At 43.5% G+C, this 18,997-nt stretch overlaps 2 protein-coding genes across 3 annotated transcripts; both read left to right on the top strand.

Moving 5' to 3' along the window:
- Positions 1-255: 255 nt before the first annotated feature.
- Positions 256-5,568, top strand: LOC130119718 (alpha-1-antitrypsin-like protein CM55-MM). Its single transcript, XM_056288325.1, has 6 exons — positions 256-330; positions 1,016-1,658; positions 1,915-1,985; positions 3,021-3,217; positions 4,460-4,607; positions 4,722-5,568. Exons 2-6 carry the CDS (start codon positions 1,019-1,021, stop codon positions 4,914-4,916), a joined length of 1,251 nt encoding a protein of 416 aa, XP_056144300.1. The 5' UTR covers positions 256-330; positions 1,016-1,018; the 3' UTR covers positions 4,917-5,568.
- A 4,022-nt stretch (positions 5,569-9,590) lies between these two features.
- carnmt1 (carnosine N-methyltransferase 1) lies at positions 9,591-18,949 on the top strand. Of its 2 annotated transcripts, none has more exons than XM_056290480.1 (8): positions 9,591-9,917; positions 12,155-12,350; positions 14,051-14,217; positions 14,331-14,471; positions 14,967-15,094; positions 15,289-15,402; positions 16,457-16,560; positions 17,689-18,949. In XM_056290480.1, exons 1-8 carry the CDS (start codon positions 9,769-9,771, stop codon positions 17,857-17,859), a joined length of 1,170 nt encoding a protein of 389 aa, XP_056146455.1. In that variant the 5' UTR covers positions 9,591-9,768; the 3' UTR covers positions 17,860-18,949. The 2 variants fall into 2 exon arrangements, with proteins under 2 accessions (XP_056146455.1, XP_056146449.1); XM_056290474.1 differs by having other exon boundaries at positions 14,916-15,094.
- Positions 18,950-18,997: the final 48 nt, after the last annotated feature.

Raw genomic sequence — 18,997 nt, 5'->3', positions numbered from 1 at the left:
TCTGAAATTCGGGGTCTCTACCCTCAGCTCGAGGGAAGGCGAAACCCGGTAGAAATCATTTTAATCAGAATAGAGTGCAGCACTAGAGAAAGGTTGAATGAGCTTGGGTGTACTCCCACCCACCCACCCATTTCTACCAACTCCATCCAAATTCACAACCCAACACCCACATCAGCAAACACAGCGGCCAGACAGAGCCAATAAGGCGAGGACATGCCAAACAAACATGTCAAAGTTCAGTCCCGCTGATCAGTCCTCAAAAGTGGACCCCTGTTGACTTTGCGGCTTTGTGTCTTGGAGTTTGGAGTCGCTAACTCCTACGAGGCGAAGGTGAGAAAAGTTATTCGAAGGCCTTAGAAGTCTTACCGTATGTATTTCAGTTGTGTTATGTGATATTAGATAATCATGACCTGTGGCATCGTGTGTTGGATTATGCATGGCATCTTTACCCCGAATTAAGCGATACTGACCAAAGTTCAGTGTTTTTGAAGTATATTCCTATTTTCCAGTGCGGTTGTCAGTCGGTGGACTTGATCATCATATCCGTCCATCCTGTAGTTTATACTGGACTTGCAACCTCTGCTACCCTGCAATGCAAGTCGAACCGGGATAAACTGATCATTCCCGTTCGGTTCAGAAAAGCACACAACGCTTCACCCAAAGGCAACGTAATGCCACTGCGGCCTATCATCAGTTTCAAAATATTAAAGCGGTGTCATGACGTTTTGTAGAAAACAGGAATATGTTCCCAAAATTGCAGACTATCCCTTTAAGCCGACAAAAATCGGACGCAAGCGAGTGTGTAAGTGTGTTGCCTTGAGTTTGCTCCCGTAGTCATCCAAGAGTTACAGTAAATAGAGTTTTACTATTTCAAATGGTATGACCTTATATGTGGTAAAAAATTAACTGCAACCCATTGGTTGTGACCCCCCGGGGGAGTAAAGGACATCGTCTGCTGTGGCAAATATTGTGAAACCTACCGAGTAATGGCCGACCTTCTGAACTTTTGTTGCAGTTCATGATGCGTGCAGCGTTGAGTGTGTGGGTCTTATCGGCGGTGGTCTGCCTGGGGAGCGGTGATGCTGCCGAAGGTCGTGCCCGTCGCAGCGGTCCTGAACAGCAGTTGACTGAACCCGACGGCCACAGCGCCAGACTCTCCCAGGTGTCTTCTGCCAGCAATGCTTTCTCCTTCCGCCTCTACAAGACATTAGCGGCTCAGCCGGACTCAAAAGACAATATCTTCTTCTCACCGATATCTGTGACCGTTGCCCTGGCTGCCTTGTCTGTCGGGGCCCGAGGAGAGACCCACCAGCAGCTTTTCAGCAGTCTGGGCTTGAACAGCTCTTTACTGACACAGGCAGAAGTAGACAGAGCCTTTCAAACACTCCTTACCAGGTCCGACAACACATCCCAAGACCTGAACGCAGGAACTGCAGTGTTTGTACATGACAGCTTCAAGCCACAGCCTGAGTTCCTCCACATACTGAAGCGCTCGTACCAGGTTGACGGATTCACCGTGGACTTCACCAGAACCGCAGAAACGACTGATACCATAAATAAGTATGTGGAGGAGAAGACCAATGGGAAGATAGACAAGCTGGTGGAAGACCTGGATCCTAGCACCCTCATGTATCTTCTCAGCTACATATACTACAAAGGTAATAAGTTCGATGGGGTGATGCTGGTTGTGTTGGATCAACCTACCCTCTCCATCTTATTTTCAAACAGAATTTCAAACAATCCTACTGATGTAGTATGTAAACACTTACCGATTAAGCTCTCATCTAGACACATCCTGAGGGCCTTCCCCAGTATTAGATATTGTATTTTCAGTTTTCTGTATCACTTATATCCACTAATTTATTTGTGTGTGTGTGTGTGTGTTTGTATTTTCCACTCATTTCTGTCAAACAGGACAGTGGGAGACTCAATTCAATCCCACCGACACCAAGGAGGAGATGTTCAACGTCGACGAGCAGAACAAGGTTCCATTGAAATCACCTATTAGGAATGGCAATTCCGGGGCATCCGGGTGGCGTGGCGGTCTGTTCCGTTGCCTACCAACACGGGGATGGGCAGTTCGAATCTCCGTGTTAACGGCTTGGTTGGGCGTCCCTAAAGACACAGTTGGTCGTGTCAGCGGGTGGGAAGCCGGATGTGGGTATGTGTCCTGGTCGCTGCACTCATGCCTCCTCTGGTCAGTCGGGGCGCCTGTTCAGGGAGGTAACTGGGGGGGAATAGCGTGATCCTTACACGCGCTACCTCCCCCTGGCGAAACGCCTCACTCAGGTGAAAAGAAGCGGCTGGCAACTCCACATGTATGGGGGGGGGGGCATGTGGTAGTCTGCAGCCCTCCCCGGATCGGCAGAGGGGATGGAGCAGCGACCGGAACGGCTCGGAAGAGTGGGGTAATTGGCCAAGTAAATCCATCCATCCATCCATCCATTACCTGAACCGCTTATCCTGCTCTCAGGGTTGCGGGGATGCTGGAGCTTATCCCAGCAGTCATTGGGCGGCAGTCAGGGAGACACCCTGGACAGGCCCCTGACTGTCACACAGGGCCCACACACACACACACACCTATGGACAATTTAGTACAGCCGATTCACCTGACCTACATGTCTTTGGACTGCGGGAGGAAACCGGAGCCCCCGGAGGAAACCCACGCAGACACGGGGAGAACATACAAACTCCACACAGAGGACGACCCGGGATGATCCCCAAGGTTGAACTACCCCGGGGCTCAAACCCATGACCTTCTTGCTGTGAGGCAAGAAGGTGCCGCCCTGGCCAAGTACAATTGGGAGAAACGGGGGGGGGGGGGCAAAAAGAAAGAAAGAATGGCAATTCCTGTAGTTGTGCTCACTATCGCTCCTCTATGCCTCTCGCTACCTTAACAACAAAGGCCAACATTCAGCTTTCTCTGTGATTGCATTGTGTATCCTTGCACATGACATTTTCCCCTTCCATGTCGGCTGGAATATTGTACGGCACTTACTGTCCGATTTGTTATCCCTCAGGTCGCAGTCCAGATGATGAAACTGAAGAAGATATTCAGAGTCTACCATGATCATGAGGCAGCTGTGTCAGTCCTCCACCTACCATTAAACAACTCTAACTCTATGTTGCTGATACTGCCTGACAAAAACTTGATGAAGCTGGAGGAGGCCTTCTGCCTAAAACACATCACAAAATGGCTGAAGTGGATGAAGCCCAGGTGAGGAAGAATATAATCTATAGTGACAAATATTCACCATGCCCAAGTGACAATCAAACATTTGTGTTGAATTTACCTCATAGAGGGTAAATTACCCCCCCTTTTCTCCCCCAATTAATATACTTGGCCAATTACCCCACTCTTCTGAGCCGACATGGTCGTTGCTCCACCCACTCTGCCGATCCGGGGAGGGCTGCAGACTACCACATGCCTCCTCCAATACATGTGGAGTTGCCAGCCGCTTCTTTTCACCTGACAGTGAGGAGTTTCACCAGGAGGACGTAGCATGTGGGAAGATCACGCTATTCCCCCCAGTCCCCCCGAACAATTGCCCCAACCAACCAACCAGAGGAGGCGCTAGTGTGGCAATCAGGACACATACCCCACATCCGGCTTCCCACCTGCAGACACGGCCAATTGGGTCTGTAGGGATGCCCGACCAAGCCGGAGGTAACATGGGGATTCGAACCGGCGATCCCCGTGTTGGTAGGCAACAGAATAGACCACCACGCCACCCAGACCCCCTAAATGACCCTTTTTAGGAAAAAAAATATTTTGAAGCAAAACATAATGGTAAAATATATTGATGCTTTATATTGGGGGTTGTATTTGACTGGAATTGATAATGTTGCAACCCTTTTTACTGACCACCCGATGGCCTGATTAAGACAGAGCCCCGTATGAACTGTTCTCTGCCAGTAATCTATTCTACAGTATCTTGTGGAAAGGGTCCGGGTGGTCTGGCGGTCTATTTCGTTGCCTACCAACACGGGGGTCGCCGGTTCGAATCCCCCTGTTACTTACAGACACAACTGACTGTGTCTGCGAGTGGGAAGCCGGGTGTGGGCATGTGTCCTGGTCGATGCACTAGCGCCTCCTCTGGTGGATCGAGACGCCTGTTCGGGGGGGGGGTGATCCTCCCACGCGCTACGTCCTCCTGGGGGCTGGCGACTCCACATGTATCGGAGGAGGCATGTGGTAGTGTACAGCCCTACCTGGATGGGCAGAGGGGTGGAGCAGCGACCGTGACGACTCGGAAGAGTGGCGTGATTGGCAGGAGACAATTGGGGAGAAAAAAATGGGGGGGTAAAATATAAGTATGTTGTGGAAAAATACTCAATGACTACTCAAGTGAAACCTGGAAAACCGCACTTTCTTTTTCATTTTAGCAACAGATTGATGATGAGAAATCGAGTGGTCAACCTGGTTTTAACCTGCATTTCCCCCCTCATCTGCTTGTAGGCTATACACCATATTTCTACCTAAATTGTCTATCAAGACAACGTACTCCCTGAAGGAAGTGTTGAGCGGGATGGGAATGCAAGACATCTTTGGTTTTGAAGCAGATTTCAGTGGTATTTCAGACCGTCAGCGTCTGGCTGTCTCGGAGGTGAGAGCAGAGCCGGCAGAGGCCGATTAATTAATGGGTGTCTGTTTTACTGCAGCCTTGCTTCCTTCCCATCCATTCATCTCTCATCCCATTCTGCTCCCTGTCCTTTTGCAGATTGCACACCAAGCCACCTTGGATTTGGATGAGGTTGGAGCGACCGCTGCAGCTGGTACCGGCATTGCCATCGTGCCTCTATCCTCCCAAATGGTCCCTGTCTTGAGGTTTGATCGTCCATTCGTGGTTCTCATCACTGACCCTGCCACGGAGACCATCCTCTTTATGGGGAAAATTGTTAACCCAAACATCTGAGAGAAAACCCCACAGCTGTCAGACATTAAACCCCATTTAAAAACTGACCTACTGTGATTCCCTGCTTTGTGGTCAACGTGAACCAAAACATGTTTATTGTTCGTGTGGTGTTTGTTTTTTTGAATATAAGTTAACATCAGAGTTGGGGTTAAGGTCAACCACAATTCAACTGCAAAGAGCAGCGCAGTCTCATTCTTTCCACCCCGTGCCAACATTTGAATTTTGTCAAACGCTGAGTGGGCAAGCATGAAAATGCAAATGCAATGGTGTTTTTGAATATGCACGATGACCTTTATGTTGTATAATTAAATGAGAATATAGCTTGCATTTTTTTTCTTTGCATTTGAATTTTCAAATCTGACATCAAGACATTTAAATGTTGACCTTTATGCAGAAAATTACATTTGAAATAGTTATTTCTGCAAACGTGCATAATGAAAATGAACCGAAATGAGTGCAAATTAATCTCAACATGCATAAGATGAAAAATACAATGTAATAGAGTATATTTTCATTTGAATATAGCCTATTCTGAACACCCATACTTTAGGTATATACATATTTCCTCCTCTCCGCGGGTGATCATTGTGGTTATCAATAATAATGTCAAATGAAAAGCTTTATTTCTATAAGAAGTAGACGAGGGCTTGTTATTTGCAAGAATCACGTTTTATGACTGAAGATGTCAGTTTCTGGAGGTCTCAGTACTAAATACTCAGTACTCAGCTGAGGTGGCTTCATGAAGGGTAGGTTCAATGGTGACACACTACATACTAAATGTGATCCAGCTGGACATTATTTGTAAAGTAATCAAATACAATGGTACAAGATTCATAACTGCAAATGTTTATGGATACAAGAGCAAACTGGATAATAGTGGTCTAATGGACTGGTTAAATGAATACTAGACTCCCCTCTGTTATTGTAGGGAGTTTAATACCATTCTAGGTGGCATAGCTGGTAGGTGACCTGCTGGCCGGCCCAAGCTAATTCTAATCTTAATCATAAATTCTTTAATGGATAGATTTAGGCCTATTGATATTTGTAGCGTAACATTTCCTCACAATAGATCTTTTCCTTGGAGCAATAAAAAATTCCCCCCTCTGAGAATCGCCACCTTAACGTGGTGGAGGGATTTGGGTGTCCCGGTGATCTTGGGAGCTGTGTTGTCAGGGGCAATAGCTCCTGGTAGGGTGTCCCAAGGCAAAGTGATCCCAGGAGCCAGACTAAGAGCGATTCCCAATAAACCCAATGAAAGAACACCAGCAGAGCTACAGCACATCGCCCAGAAAAGGGAAACTGGGGCCCCTTCCTGGAGCCAGACCTTGGAAGGGAGTTCGCCGGTGAGCGTCTGGTGGCCGGGCCTTGGCCCATGGGGCCTGGTTGGGCCCAGCCCCAATAAACAACATGGAGCCACCACCCCGTGGATCCACCACACGTGGGGATGAGCATTGGGGAAGGGTGCAATGCAGGCCGGGCGGCAGGCAGAGGCGGGGAACGGGGCGTGCCAACTTCAGGATGTAGAATGTCACCTATCTGGCAGGGAAGGAGCCTGAGCTGATGTGGGAGGTGGAGCGGTACCTACTAGATATAGTTTGGCTCACCTCCACACATAGCATGGGCTCTGGTATCAAATTCCTGAGAGGGGCTGGACTCTACTTTTCCGGAGTTGGCCAAAGTGACAGGCGGGTGTGGGGATACTCACAAGTCCCCAGTTGAGCACCGCCGTGTTGGAGTTCTCCCCGGGTAATGAGAGGATTGCATCTATATGACTGTGAGTCACTGGAAGGCTCTAACTGTTGTGTGTACTTATGCACTGAATAGCAGTTTGGAGTATCCGGCCTTCCTGGAGTCTCTGGGTGGTGTCCTGGATAGGATTCTGCCTGGAGACTCTATAGTTCTGCTGGGGGACTGCAACACTCACGTGGGCAACAATGGAGAAACCTGGAGGGGTGTGATTGGGAGGAACGGCCTCCCTTACCAGAACCCGAGAGGGGCCTTGTTATTGGACTTCTGTGCGAGTCATCGATTGGCCATAATAAACACCATGTTCGAACATAAGGTAGTTCGTAAGTGCACTTGGTATCAGAACATCTTAGGCCGAAGATCGATGAAAGACTTTGTGGTTGTATCATCAGATCTGTGGCTGTATGTTTTGGACACTCGGGTGAAGAGAGGAGCAGAGCTGTCAGCTGATCACCATCTGGTGGTGAGTTGGATCAGATGGTGGGGAAGGCTGCTGGACAGACCTGGCAAACCCAAACGTGTAGTGAGGGTGAACTGGGAACATCTGGCGTGGCAAAGGCCCCTGTCCGTGAGGTCTTCAACTCCCACCTCCGGAAGAAGTTCTCGTGTATCCCGAGGGCGGCTGGGGACATGGAGTTTGAGTGGGCCATGGTCAAAGCTTCTATTGCAGATGTGGCAGGTAGGAGCTGTGGTCATAAGGTCATTGGTGCCTGTCGAGGTGGCAATCTAAGAACCCGCTGGTGGACACCGGCGGTGAGGGAAGCCGTCAGGCTGAAGAAGGAGGAGGCCTTTTGGGCTTGGTTGGCCCAGGGGTCTCCTGAAGCAGTAGACATGTATATATATATATATATATATATATATATATATATATATATATATAAAAAGATGAATTTCTCTGTCTTTGCAGTGTGAGGCATTTCAGGAAGTCCTTCTGCATGGGCGCTGGTATGTTCTTTGCTGAATATCCCAAAGTTCACTAGGCCCATGGTGGCTTCAAAAGTGCTCAACAGGATAAGGGGCAGGAATAGCGCTTGTATTTTCAAGAAACTGTCAATGGTGTTGATAAAAGTGCTCAACAAATGAGGAGCGGAGCACTTTTATCAACACCATTGATAGTTTCTGAAAAAGAAAAAGAAAACAAAAAACCCCAAAAAAAAACAAAAAACGCAAACCGTCTATGCTCCGCATTTGTTGAGCACTTTTATCAACACCATTGACAGTCTCCGGCAAAAACGCTATATATATATATATATATATATTTATTTATTTATATAAGATAGATAGATAGATAGATAGATAGATAGATAGATAGATAGATAGATAGACAGATAGATAGATAGATAGATAGATAGATAGATAGATAGATAGATAGATAGATAGATAGATAGATAGATAGATAGATAGATAGATAGATAGATAGATAGATAGATAGATAGATAGATAGATAGATAGATAGAGAGGGGGGAGCTGTGATGAGATCAGCAATTGATTATGGGTGTTTTCTTTATGGAGCAGCAGCCAAATTTCACTTATATAAAATTGACATAATGCAAAACAAAGCTTTGAGACTTGGCATTGGTGCAATGAGATCAACGCCAAGTAATGCTGTGCTGGTAGAACCAGGAGAAATCCCACTAGAGCTCAGAAGAGACCAACTGGCATTAGCTTACTGGATTTGTCTTAGAGGATGTAGGGATGAAAATACTACTAAAAGTGTCCTAAATGAATGCTGGGAGTACAACAGATTTAAAGTCGGTTTTAGTATGGAACTAAGGAAAGATTGAATGGAAAGTGAAATAGAACGCAGTACAAACTAATGTATATGGAATCATTTTCATAACTACTTACAAATATTCACCGATGGCTCAAAAGATCAAAAATGATCATATCGGAACAGGCGTATACATCCCACAATTTCAAATTCATTTAGGGAATAGAGTTATGGATAAATTATCGTTTTATACAGCTGAGATGATGGCAGTGATAGTTGGTCTTCAGTGGGTGGAAGAATTGAGGCCAGACAGGGTGATGTTGTGTACTGACTGACTCTGCAGCAGTACTTTTAAGTTTACAGATTATTAAGTCAGCCAGGGAAGATCTTATATTTGAAAATGTTCAATGTTTGTTTAGAATTCAAATATTGGGAATAGATGCAGAATTTTGTTGGATTCCTGCTCATGTGAGATTAAAGGGTAATGCATTTACAGACAGGGTGGCTAAATGATCACTAAGTATGAGGCATATAATTGACATACCATTTGGAAAAGGGGAAAGTAAAGCATTAATCAAAAAGAAAATATTGGAACTTTGGCGGAAAAAAATAGGATGAGGGCAGTAAGGTTACGTATGTAAGTATTATGTATAGACATACTAAGTAAGTATGTAATGCATAGAATACAAAAGACGGTTAGAGCACAGAGTGTTAAAGGGAGAAGTAGAAGACAGAAGGTAGCTCTATCCAGATTAAGGTTTGATCACGCTGGTTTAAATAAGACTTTATTTCTATTGGGAAAGGTAAATTCACAAGTATGCACGCGCTGTAATATAACTGAAAATATGGAACACATAATAATGCACTGTGACATATAATGAAGAAAGGGTAAGGTTGCAACAAAGGGTGAGAGAGAGAAAAGACGAGGATGGGATCTGGAAGGGATATTAGGAATAATTGGAGATTTTAATAGAATAATGTTCAATATTTAATGTTTAATAGGACGTTTTTCAGACTGTTAGCGAGGCCCTGTTCTACATATTCCGGTACGGTAGGTGGCGGTATGATCTTTCATCCGCAACAAAAAAAATAGAAAGAAGATGAACGCTGCCTGCTCTGCCTTTGCTCTTGTTCGTTCTAATAAAGTTTTTTTTTTAGGGGGGGGGCGTCTGCTCAATGGTGCAGAGCCGGGACAAGAACGCATTTGTTTCTAGGAAAAGTGACGTGATCGGTCATACTCGTTTGTAAGTCCACAGTGGATGTGCAAATCATACTACATGTATTAACTGCCTTGATTTTCTGTGCTCATTTTATTTGGATAGAAATATGATTCCGCCGATCATCGCGAACTACTGTTCGTCGTTCGACTGAATGGGTCTGTGAGGAAATTCCAACATGGCCGAAATAACAAAGGAGTCAGTCACAGAGGGAGAAAAAGATGAATCTCGTTTTCGTAAAGAAAAAATTAAATATACGCCGGAGGAGGAGGCCAAGCTGGAGAGGCAACACTTCTGGAAGGTGGTTGATGCGTTCAGATATTACAGGTAGGAGTTTGTCAAATTATATCGGGGTTTTTTTAAACAAAAGGCAAGTATGCTAACACGGCTAAGCTAGGTTAACTCTAGTTGCACTAAACACCACCGTTGGCTAATGGCAACGGAAACGGATAACCTAGCCCTAGTAGTTAACGAACTTTGTTGAAGAAAATACTTTTTGTTGAGTAAAAACTTGGTAGGTTGATTCTCTTCAATCTTTTGCAACAGCCGGCAATATTTCAAGGTACATGTTTTCTTTTTGATAGTTTCCCTTGGCAGTACTCTACCAATTTTAAGATTTCTTTACAGATGCGGTGTAGCTGATAGAAAATGCTATGCACTGACTAGTGATGCAGTGAGGTTTTTCTGGCCCTCTCCCACAGTGGATTTAAATCAAGTAACCCTGGTGGATAGTCCTTTTCGATTTTTTTTGGTACACATGTCCCATTAACTGTTATGCACATTTGTGTCAGCATATGTGGTAGTACCTGTGCTACCATGTCCAACTGTATGGAGATATAGTTAGATGTATACAGTGCATCCGGAAAGTATTCACACCCCTTCACTTTCCCCACGTTTTGTTATGTTACAGCCTTGTTCCAAAATGGATTAAGTTCCTTTTTTTCCCTCGTCAATCTACACACAATACCCCATAATGACAAAGTGAAAAAGGTTTTGTAGAAATTTTTGCAAATTTATTAAAAATAAAAAAACTGAAATATTGCATGTACATAAGTATTCACACCCTTTGCTATGACACTCAAAATTGAGCTCAGGTTCATCCTGTTTCCACTGATCATCCCTGAGATGTTTCTACATCTTGATTGGAGTCCACCCGTAGTAAATTCAATTGATTGGACATGATTTGGAAAGGCACACACCTTTCTATATAAGATCCCACTGTTGAAAGTGCATGTCACATCAGAAACCAAGCCATGAAGTCAAAGGGATTGTCTGTGGACCTCAGAGACAGGATTGTATCGAGGCACAGATCTGGGGAAGGGTACAAAAAAATGTCTACAGCTTTGAAGGTCCCAAAGTGCACAGTGGTCTCCATCATTCGTAAATGGAAGAAGTTTGGATCCACCAGGACTCTTCCTAGAGCTGGCCGCCCAGCCAAACTGAGCAATCAGGGGAGAAGGGCCTTGGTCAGGGAGGTGACCAAGAACCCGATGGTCACTCTGACAGAGCTCCAGCGTTACTCTGTGGAGATGGGAGAACCTTCCAGAAGGACAACTATCTCTGCAGCACTCCACCAATCAGGTCTTTATGGTAGAGTGGCCAGACGGAAGCCTCTGCTCAGTAAAAGGCACATGACAGCCCCCTTGGAGTTTGCCAGAAAGCACCTAAAGGACTCTCAGACCATGAGAAACAAGATTCTCTGGTCTGATTAAACCAAGATTTAACTCTTTGGCCTGAATGCCAAATGTCACGTCTGGAGGAAACGAGGCACCTCTCATCACCTTGCTAATACCATCCCTACAGTGAAGCATGGTGGTGGCAGCATCATGCTGTGGGGATGTTTTTCAGCGACAGGAACTGGGAGACTAGTCAGGATCGAGGGAAAGATGAATGGAGCAAAGTACAGAGAGATCCTTGATGAAAACCTGCTCCAGAGCGCTCAGGACCTCAGACTGGAGCGAAGGTTTACCTTTCAACACGACAACGACCCTAAACACACAACCAAGATAACGAAGGAGTGGCTTCGGGACAAGTCTGTGAATGTCCTTGAGTGGCCCAGCCAGAGCCCAGACTTGAACCCCATTGAACATCTCTGGAAAGACCTGAAAATAGCTGTGCAGTGACGCTCCCCATCTAACCTTACAGAGATCGAGAGGATCTGCAGAGAAGAATGGGAGAAATATCCCAAATATAGGTGTGCCAAGCTTGTAGCTTCATACCCAAGAAGACTTGAGGCTGTAATCGCTGCCAAGGGTGCCTCAACCAAGTACTGAGTAAAGGGTGTGAATACTTATGTACATGCAGTATTTCAGTTTCTTATTTTTAATACATTTGCAAAAATTTCTACAAAACATCTTTTGCTTTGTCATTATGGGGTATTGTGTGTGGAATAAGGCTGTAACATAACAAAATGTGGGGAAAGTGAAGGTGTGTGAATACTTTCCGAATGCACTGTATATGTGAGGTTGAATGAAGGTGAGATTTTATTCTATTGCGGTGAACTGGTATTTTGATCTTTGGAGGTGAACTTGTATTTTGATCCATCCATACTCTGCTTCTCTCAGGATCCATATTCTGGAACAGGTGAACCGGGCCAAGCGTCAGTTTTGGAGCCTCCCGCAGCACCACCAGGTGCTGCTGCCGGGTGTCCTGGCCAACCTCACCTGCCTCAGTCAGTGTGTTGAGAGAAACCAGGAGATCTTGCAGGCTATTGTTCTCAACTGTTTACACATGTTTGAGAACATGGCGTATGGTGAGGAGGTAAGGCTGAGTATGAGGTGAATACACTTAATGAATGACAGAGTTAATTACGTTCTTGGTTTCTCTCTTGCTTAACTTCTACTACATGCACATAGCCTGAACACACAAGAGCATTGCACTTACCGGGGATTGATTTCAAGGAAAATTTCTAGTTGTACATGGGGCAACCAAGAGCTCATTTTGAGGTCGTCCCTCAAGAGTTTAGGTCATCCCACACAAAACCGAGCCAAACCACCACAATGAGGAATTCATTCTTTTATGTAGAGTAGTGAACAGTAGTTTTAAATAAACTTTGTTTTATGCAGGTGTTTTGCAATGGAATCAAGCAATAAAGTAAAGGTCATTGCATATATATATATGAAAAGAAGTGTACAACCGCAAGCACGAGTTAAATGATTCTAGTCAAATGATCAGTTGAATGATTGGACACAAAGACTTGATGTTTTCAGAAACCATCTCAACTCTAAAACACAGCACAGATCAAAAAGATGGTTTCGTAGAAGGATTCAAATGTTACTCTATCCATTTTGTGAGCAAAGCGGCATGTTTTATTGAGAGAAAAAATACATTATTTGGGTGGTAAGTTTAGCTAGTTTCTCACCTGACGATTAGGTGAATTTATTTCAGAAGTTTGCAGTTTTTTATTTAATCGATAATCAAAACTTGCGACATGACGTGAAATGCGAGTGAATTAAAATCCAGACGTTGAAATGACACGATCCATAATAGTCCATCAAAAACTTACTGTTCAAAGCTGAGCAAACATGCAGTAGCAGCTGCTGTTTTTTTTTTTTAAGACACCGAGCAAACACGTTGTGTCTTACAAATGAAAAGATAACATTAATTATTGAATAACTTGCAGGTCTGATGCTGAATATAATTTTGCTAATACAACTGTGTGTCAACAGCTTGTTTTTAGTTGTCCAAAGGACGCCTAAAATGTTCCATCTTGGTTGCCCCATGGAAATTCCAGTCGTCAGAGACGACCGGACAACTGTAAAAGTCGATCCATGCTTACACTGTTAAGGCTGGGACATGCTTCTGCGTAAGTATGTGTAAATGTCTCTGCATTACAATGCAGAGAAAGGCTTTCTGGGTAACCATGGTTTGCAGAGGCTCTCAAATTGTCTGTGGACCTATTTGTCATGCCAGTGCTGATTGGTCAAGTAGGTAAGGTGATCTGGTAGCATTACGTCAGCAAAAAACAAAATCGAAGTGGGGAAAATGGAGATTTTGCAACATAGACGTATACACAGACACGACACAGAAAAAAGAAACAATACACAAGTGGATGAGCACCCAGTGTTTTTGCGCTGTGTTGTTTTGTTAATTTTGGGACTATTCCTGTGTAATTTGGTTTTGTAAATGCGACACTATACTCTAGAGCACACATGAGTACTACGTGTATGTATATAGGCATGCGAGGCGAGGGTCACCATGACATAAATGCTCCCAAACACATAGATGTTTAAGCACCAGTCATGCTTTACAGTTTCCACTTCCACTGCAGCCACCTATGGTAAAAATGCAGTCAATACTGTACAACTGTGGACAGATTCTGTAAGACACTTTTTTCAAAGTGTCTACTAAATTTCATGTATGATATTTGTTCCTCTAAGGGATTATAATACCAAACATTTTGCAGTGTTGTAGTTCGTGATCAATTTTGGCAACCGTGTCTTCCCCTACTCATGTTTCAGGATGATTTAAGGAAGGTGCGTCCCTCTTCTACATTTGACATGGACAAGCTGAAATCCACAATCAAACAATTTGTCCGAGACTGGAGTGAGGCAGGCCAGGCTGAGAGAGAATCCTGCTACCAGCCCCTTATCCGAGAGATCCAGAGACTGTTCCCAAGTGACCAATAGTGAGAGACACACAGGCATATGGACAAAGAAGCATCAAGTAACTGTACCAAAATTATAACCTTAATAAGGTTTGTGACATGTTTTCTATGTCTCTTGTATTTTGTTATGACAGCGATGTGTCTAAGGTGAGCGTGCTGGTTCCAGGTGCAGGCCTTGGCCGTCTAGCCTGGGAGATCGCTCGACTTGGTTATATCTGCCAAGGCAATGAATGGAGCTTCTTCATGCTCTTCTCTTCAAACTTTGTTCTCAACAGGTAGTTTGAACTTTCATTCTAATGTTGGTGTGTGTGTGTGTGTGTGTGTGTGTGTGTCTGTGTCTGTGTCTGTGTCTCTGTGTGTCTCTGTGTGTCTCTGTGTGTTTAGGTTAGTTTACACAATTCCAAACGATAATCTGTATCCCTGCTCATCTTCATTAAAGCTATTGATTGTTCTTTTGTAAAGCCAAGTAATTCTTGCACTATTTTTTAAAATATGCACCTGATGTTTCACTAAAAGCGTTTGGATTAGTTGTAGGAAAGATATAGTTAAGTTGAAATGGTGCTTGAGGTAACTCAAAGTTGGTTTTAATGCTATAAAAGTAGATAATTTTTTACAAACACTAAAAAATACCACATCACATTTTACAAACACTTTGATGGTGATATCCACACTACCGCTGCTTTATAATTGCCCTTATAACTAAAGAGCACTATCTTCAGGTGTGACACGGTGAACTCTCTGACATTGTACCCCTGGATCCACCAGTTCAGCAACAACAAGAAATCATCTGACCAGACACGTCCCATCAGCTTTCCTGATGTCAACCCCCAGGATTTGCCGCTTGATTCAGACTTTTCCATGGTAGCAGGGGATTTTCTGGAGGTTTACACTGAGCCAGGCAAGTGTTCAGGCTAGGTGAACCAATTAAATATGGACATTTCTAATATTATTTTTCTTTGTCTCGAGGTTCACTAAATTGTTTGCTGTAACATCATATCAGCTCAGTGGCAACTATCTAGAGTAATTTGTTAAAATTAGTAAATGTATTTTTATCATATATACTGTTTTTGTCCATCTATTTTTGTCCCTCAGAGTCCTGGGATTGTGTGGCCACCTGCTTCTTTATTGACACAGCTCACAATGTCTTGGACTATGTAGAAACCATCTGGAAGATTCTTAAGCCTGGTGGGGTCTGGGTTAACCTGGGTAAGTCAGTGAAGGGAAAAGTAGACTGGTTAATGGTCAAGCCTATTTGCATATGAAACTGGTCGTTGGTTTCGGTCATTATGCAACTGTGTTGTTTATAAGAGTGGGGATACCTGCAGTCAGATGAGGGATGAAACGTTTCTGTCTATAAACATTGTGACCAGGTGAACTGATTCAACTTTCTTTGACAGAAAAACTGGTTTATATTAATTAGACTTCTGACTTAAGCATTAAAGAGGCAGTAAACTTTTGGCTGGGCTGCAACAGCAGGGCCAGCCCTACACATGCAGTTGTTCATGAGTGAGTGAGTGTGTGATGGAGTTTCGCCATTGGTTGGACGGCCGAGTTGGAGTTTCCCTATTGGCCGTTGCTCTTTCAAAATAAATTGGTGCAAACTACATCATCCAGGGGCGTTTAAGGTCGTCTACTGTAACAATTTGACCAATATTCCGCACATTAACCATACACGGGTAGTCCAGCTATATACTAGGTTTTGACCTAGTCTTGTTTTTTACATTTTTTGAGCTGAAAACATGTCGATATTTCCCTTGTGAATTAAAACAGATTGCGCTGGTGATAAATTATGCACACACACACACACACACACACACACACACACAGCACAACGCAGTAACGACCACATATCACACAGCCCTTTTAGGAACAAAATCTTTTTTTTTTTTTTTTTTTTTTTAGTTCTGGGGTAAAACACACCTTATGATCAGCCCCGTCTAGATTTGTCTGTGTCATATGGGGGCATCAAAGACACCGGAGTTAGACTAGAAAATATGAGCAATGTAGAAAGGTGACACATGGTGTTAGCCAGCTAAACACTGGGTAGGTTTCTGAGAGACTGGGACACAGCATTCTGCTACTGCACTGTCACCTTCGGCCAGCCCCCCAACCTTCTTGATTTCCACATCTTTTTTCCACATTTTTTAAAATGTGAGTGGATGTAAACATATTAAATTGCTAAAGAAACTTTTTCCCTTAATGACTTGATAAGAAAGTTATGCATGTCCTATGGTTTAAATGTCCTTTTGTTTCTCCTTAGGTCCTCTGCTGTACCACTTTGAGAACATGGCTAATGAACTTTCAGTTGAACTGAGCTACGAGGACATCAGGGAAGCTATCATTAAATATGGCTTTCACATCGAGGTAACCATTACTAATACTTCAGAGTTTGTACTGCACACTTTGGCCTGGAATAGTTCCTAAACCATGCTCATTTCTTGAATTTTGACACAGTTTGACAACCGTGCTGAATGCGGCCAGATCGTGCTGGTGGGAGGACTTAATGACATTGTCATTTAAAAGTCCATATGATAACTTGCCACAAAAGCGATACCCAGGTCATAATATGCAGCTGCATTCTTATACTGCAATTCCACTTGTGATGATGTCAGACAAACAAGCATGCACGGTCGATCAACACAAACAAGCCAAATTTTTTGGTTGTTGATAATTTGTGTTCTTTATTAACTATCTGAACAAAAAAATTAAAATTTTAATTACCAGACAAATCAGCATTAGCATCCACCAGGCCTCTGGTGTCTACTAAAGGTAACAGGATGTTACGGAAAATGCATCACTTCCCGTGCGACACTAATATTTCTCGCAAGTGTACTTACCAGTACACCAACGATTAGAATAGGCAACAGCAACGGGTCTCAAGTTAAGTTTAATGTTTCGTTGCATCTCGATCAACCCGATTACATTAATAACGGTTAAAGTTAATATTTTATCATAAAAAAAGTTATCACATGGAGCTTTTAACGATTGGTTTTACATTCACATTACATAGAGTGGCGCCATGTCTGATAGTGTTGATATCTTACGACGCCATTATTACATCCTGAACTCATCCTACAGCATGTACTGAAATTGCAGCAAGCAGATATTTGTCTTTTTAGATCAGAAAACAAAAGAAGAATATATAAATCTGTGTGGTCAGTGGAGGAGACACGTCACATATGCATTACATAGACGGACGCCGTTGCATGGCCTCATTTGTTGTAGTCATTGTACTTTTTCGGTGGGGTGTCCTAGTCCCGATTTCAGCTCCAACGCTTATGGAAACACAAACAATAACCATGTACATGACTCCTCACTGGTATGGCACAGCATGCAGTGGCCTCATTATGGCCTCAGCATGATAACTGAAATAAGGTATAACTCTCAAATCACCCTTCCCCAATAACTCCTCATGGAAGGCAAACTCTGTTACTTCACACTGATGACTGATTTGAAAAGCAGACTTGATTGCATTCATGTCTCTCCCCACAGGTGGAAAGAGAGTCAGTTCAGACTACTTACACAGAAAATGACCGCTCTATGTTAAAATACGTCTATGACTGTGTCTTCTTTGTGGCGCGGAAACCCACTCACCTGTACACCAATGGCCAACAAGATGAGCAACCTCACAACTCACCATCAGCAGCTAAATCGCCACGATGAGAAGCTGACAGCCTGACGTGATAGAAAGTCATTTGATACGGACAAATCTTAAAGGAAAGTGGCTCTTTGTTAAGATTACATCAGATGACGAAAGCAAAGAAAAATGTCTACAGAATCAAAAGACTAAGAAGATGTTTTTATTTTCACTCCTGCTTTAATGCATATCTCATGGAGAAAATCACCTCCCAAATCCCCCTTGCTTTTTTTTTTTTTGGGTGCAGGATAACCCCAAAATGTACGTTGTCATGTTTTAAATTGGCAGAGTATATGGTCCTTTTTCTACATGATTCTGATGAGTCTAAATGGGTAAAAATCTGGGTTTCCACTGGGCAAGTTGTTCCTCTGTGCTGTCTTTAAAGGATATTTCTGTTTTTTGTTTTTTTTTACAGTGGTGTCTTTTGAGGCCACGGATTAGGAGCCTTAAGCCTGTCCTTTCAACAAGGAAAAATACTGAAGTGCTTCAGTAAGACAATTTCCCATTATCCATGACTTTTCTATTGCACTGGCTGGGCAGTTATTTCATGGGTACTACAATGAGTCTTTTCTGATTCTGAAACCAGGAAGTAGCTCGGCAATGCAACACCCGCACTTTTTCCCACTTTCAAATACGTGGGTTCGCTAATTAGATTGAGTTGTACTTGTTGAAACATGTCTTTCGCGGCACCATAAGAACTCATTGTGTATCAAGATCTTCACAATGACGCGGGTGAATAAAGTGTGATGTAATCGAAAAGCATGATGGCAAAAACTAACAACCTCCCCTCGCCTAGGTCGTCCGTCAGGACGCCCCAAATAAGACAAAAGGTTGTGAAAAATCGGAATGATCCCTTAATGGTTTTTCAGTCAGTTATAAGTAACCTGACTTTTCTTGTTGCAGTCTTGTTGGTTCTCACTGTCTGATGGCAAAATGAGCGTGTATATCAATGGGAACGAATGTATGACAGGTTTGATTCTGGTTTATGCCTCGATCATGTACACCTTGTATCTTTTTTTTTTTTTCAAAAAACTGTGCCATGAACTGTCGTCTCAGTTGTGATCACCGGGTTGCTTTGAAGCTTAAACTGGTGTTTATTTCAACTGTTTTTTTTTTTCTATAAACAAATTCTGAAAGACTCCCAAAATACGTAGAAAATTAGAA

The sequence above is a fragment of the Lampris incognitus genome, chromosome 1 (genome assembly GCF_029633865.1).
Source record: "Lampris incognitus isolate fLamInc1 chromosome 1, fLamInc1.hap2, whole genome shotgun sequence".
Classification (NCBI taxonomy): Eukaryota; Metazoa; Chordata; class Actinopteri; order Lampriformes; family Lampridae; genus Lampris; species Lampris incognitus.
Note: the sequence above shows the minus strand (reverse complement) of the source record. Positions and strands in the feature narration are given on the sequence as shown.

Bases quoted from the DNA above. Each gene is read 5' to 3' on its own strand.
- LOC130119718 (XM_056288325.1), top strand. From the start codon at position 1,019: ATGATGCGTGCAGCGTTGAGTGTGTGGGTCTTATCGGCGGTGGTCTGC. The intron at 1,986-3,020 runs GTTCCATTGAAA...GTTATCCCTCAG, and splicing joins ACGTCGACGAGCAGAACAAG to GTCGCAGTCCAGATGATGAA. The intron at 4,608-4,721 runs GTGAGAGCAGAG...GTCCTTTTGCAG, and splicing joins AGCGTCTGGCTGTCTCGGAG to ATTGCACACCAAGCCACCTT.
- carnmt1 (XM_056290474.1), top strand. From the start codon at position 9,769: ATGGCCGAAATAACAAAGGAGTCAGTCACAGAGGGAGAAAAAGATGAA. The intron at 9,918-12,154 runs GTAGGAGTTTGT...TGCTTCTCTCAG, and splicing joins GATGCGTTCAGATATTACAG to GATCCATATTCTGGAACAGG. The intron at 12,351-14,050 runs GTAAGGCTGAGT...CTCATGTTTCAG, and splicing joins ACATGGCGTATGGTGAGGAG to GATGATTTAAGGAAGGTGCG.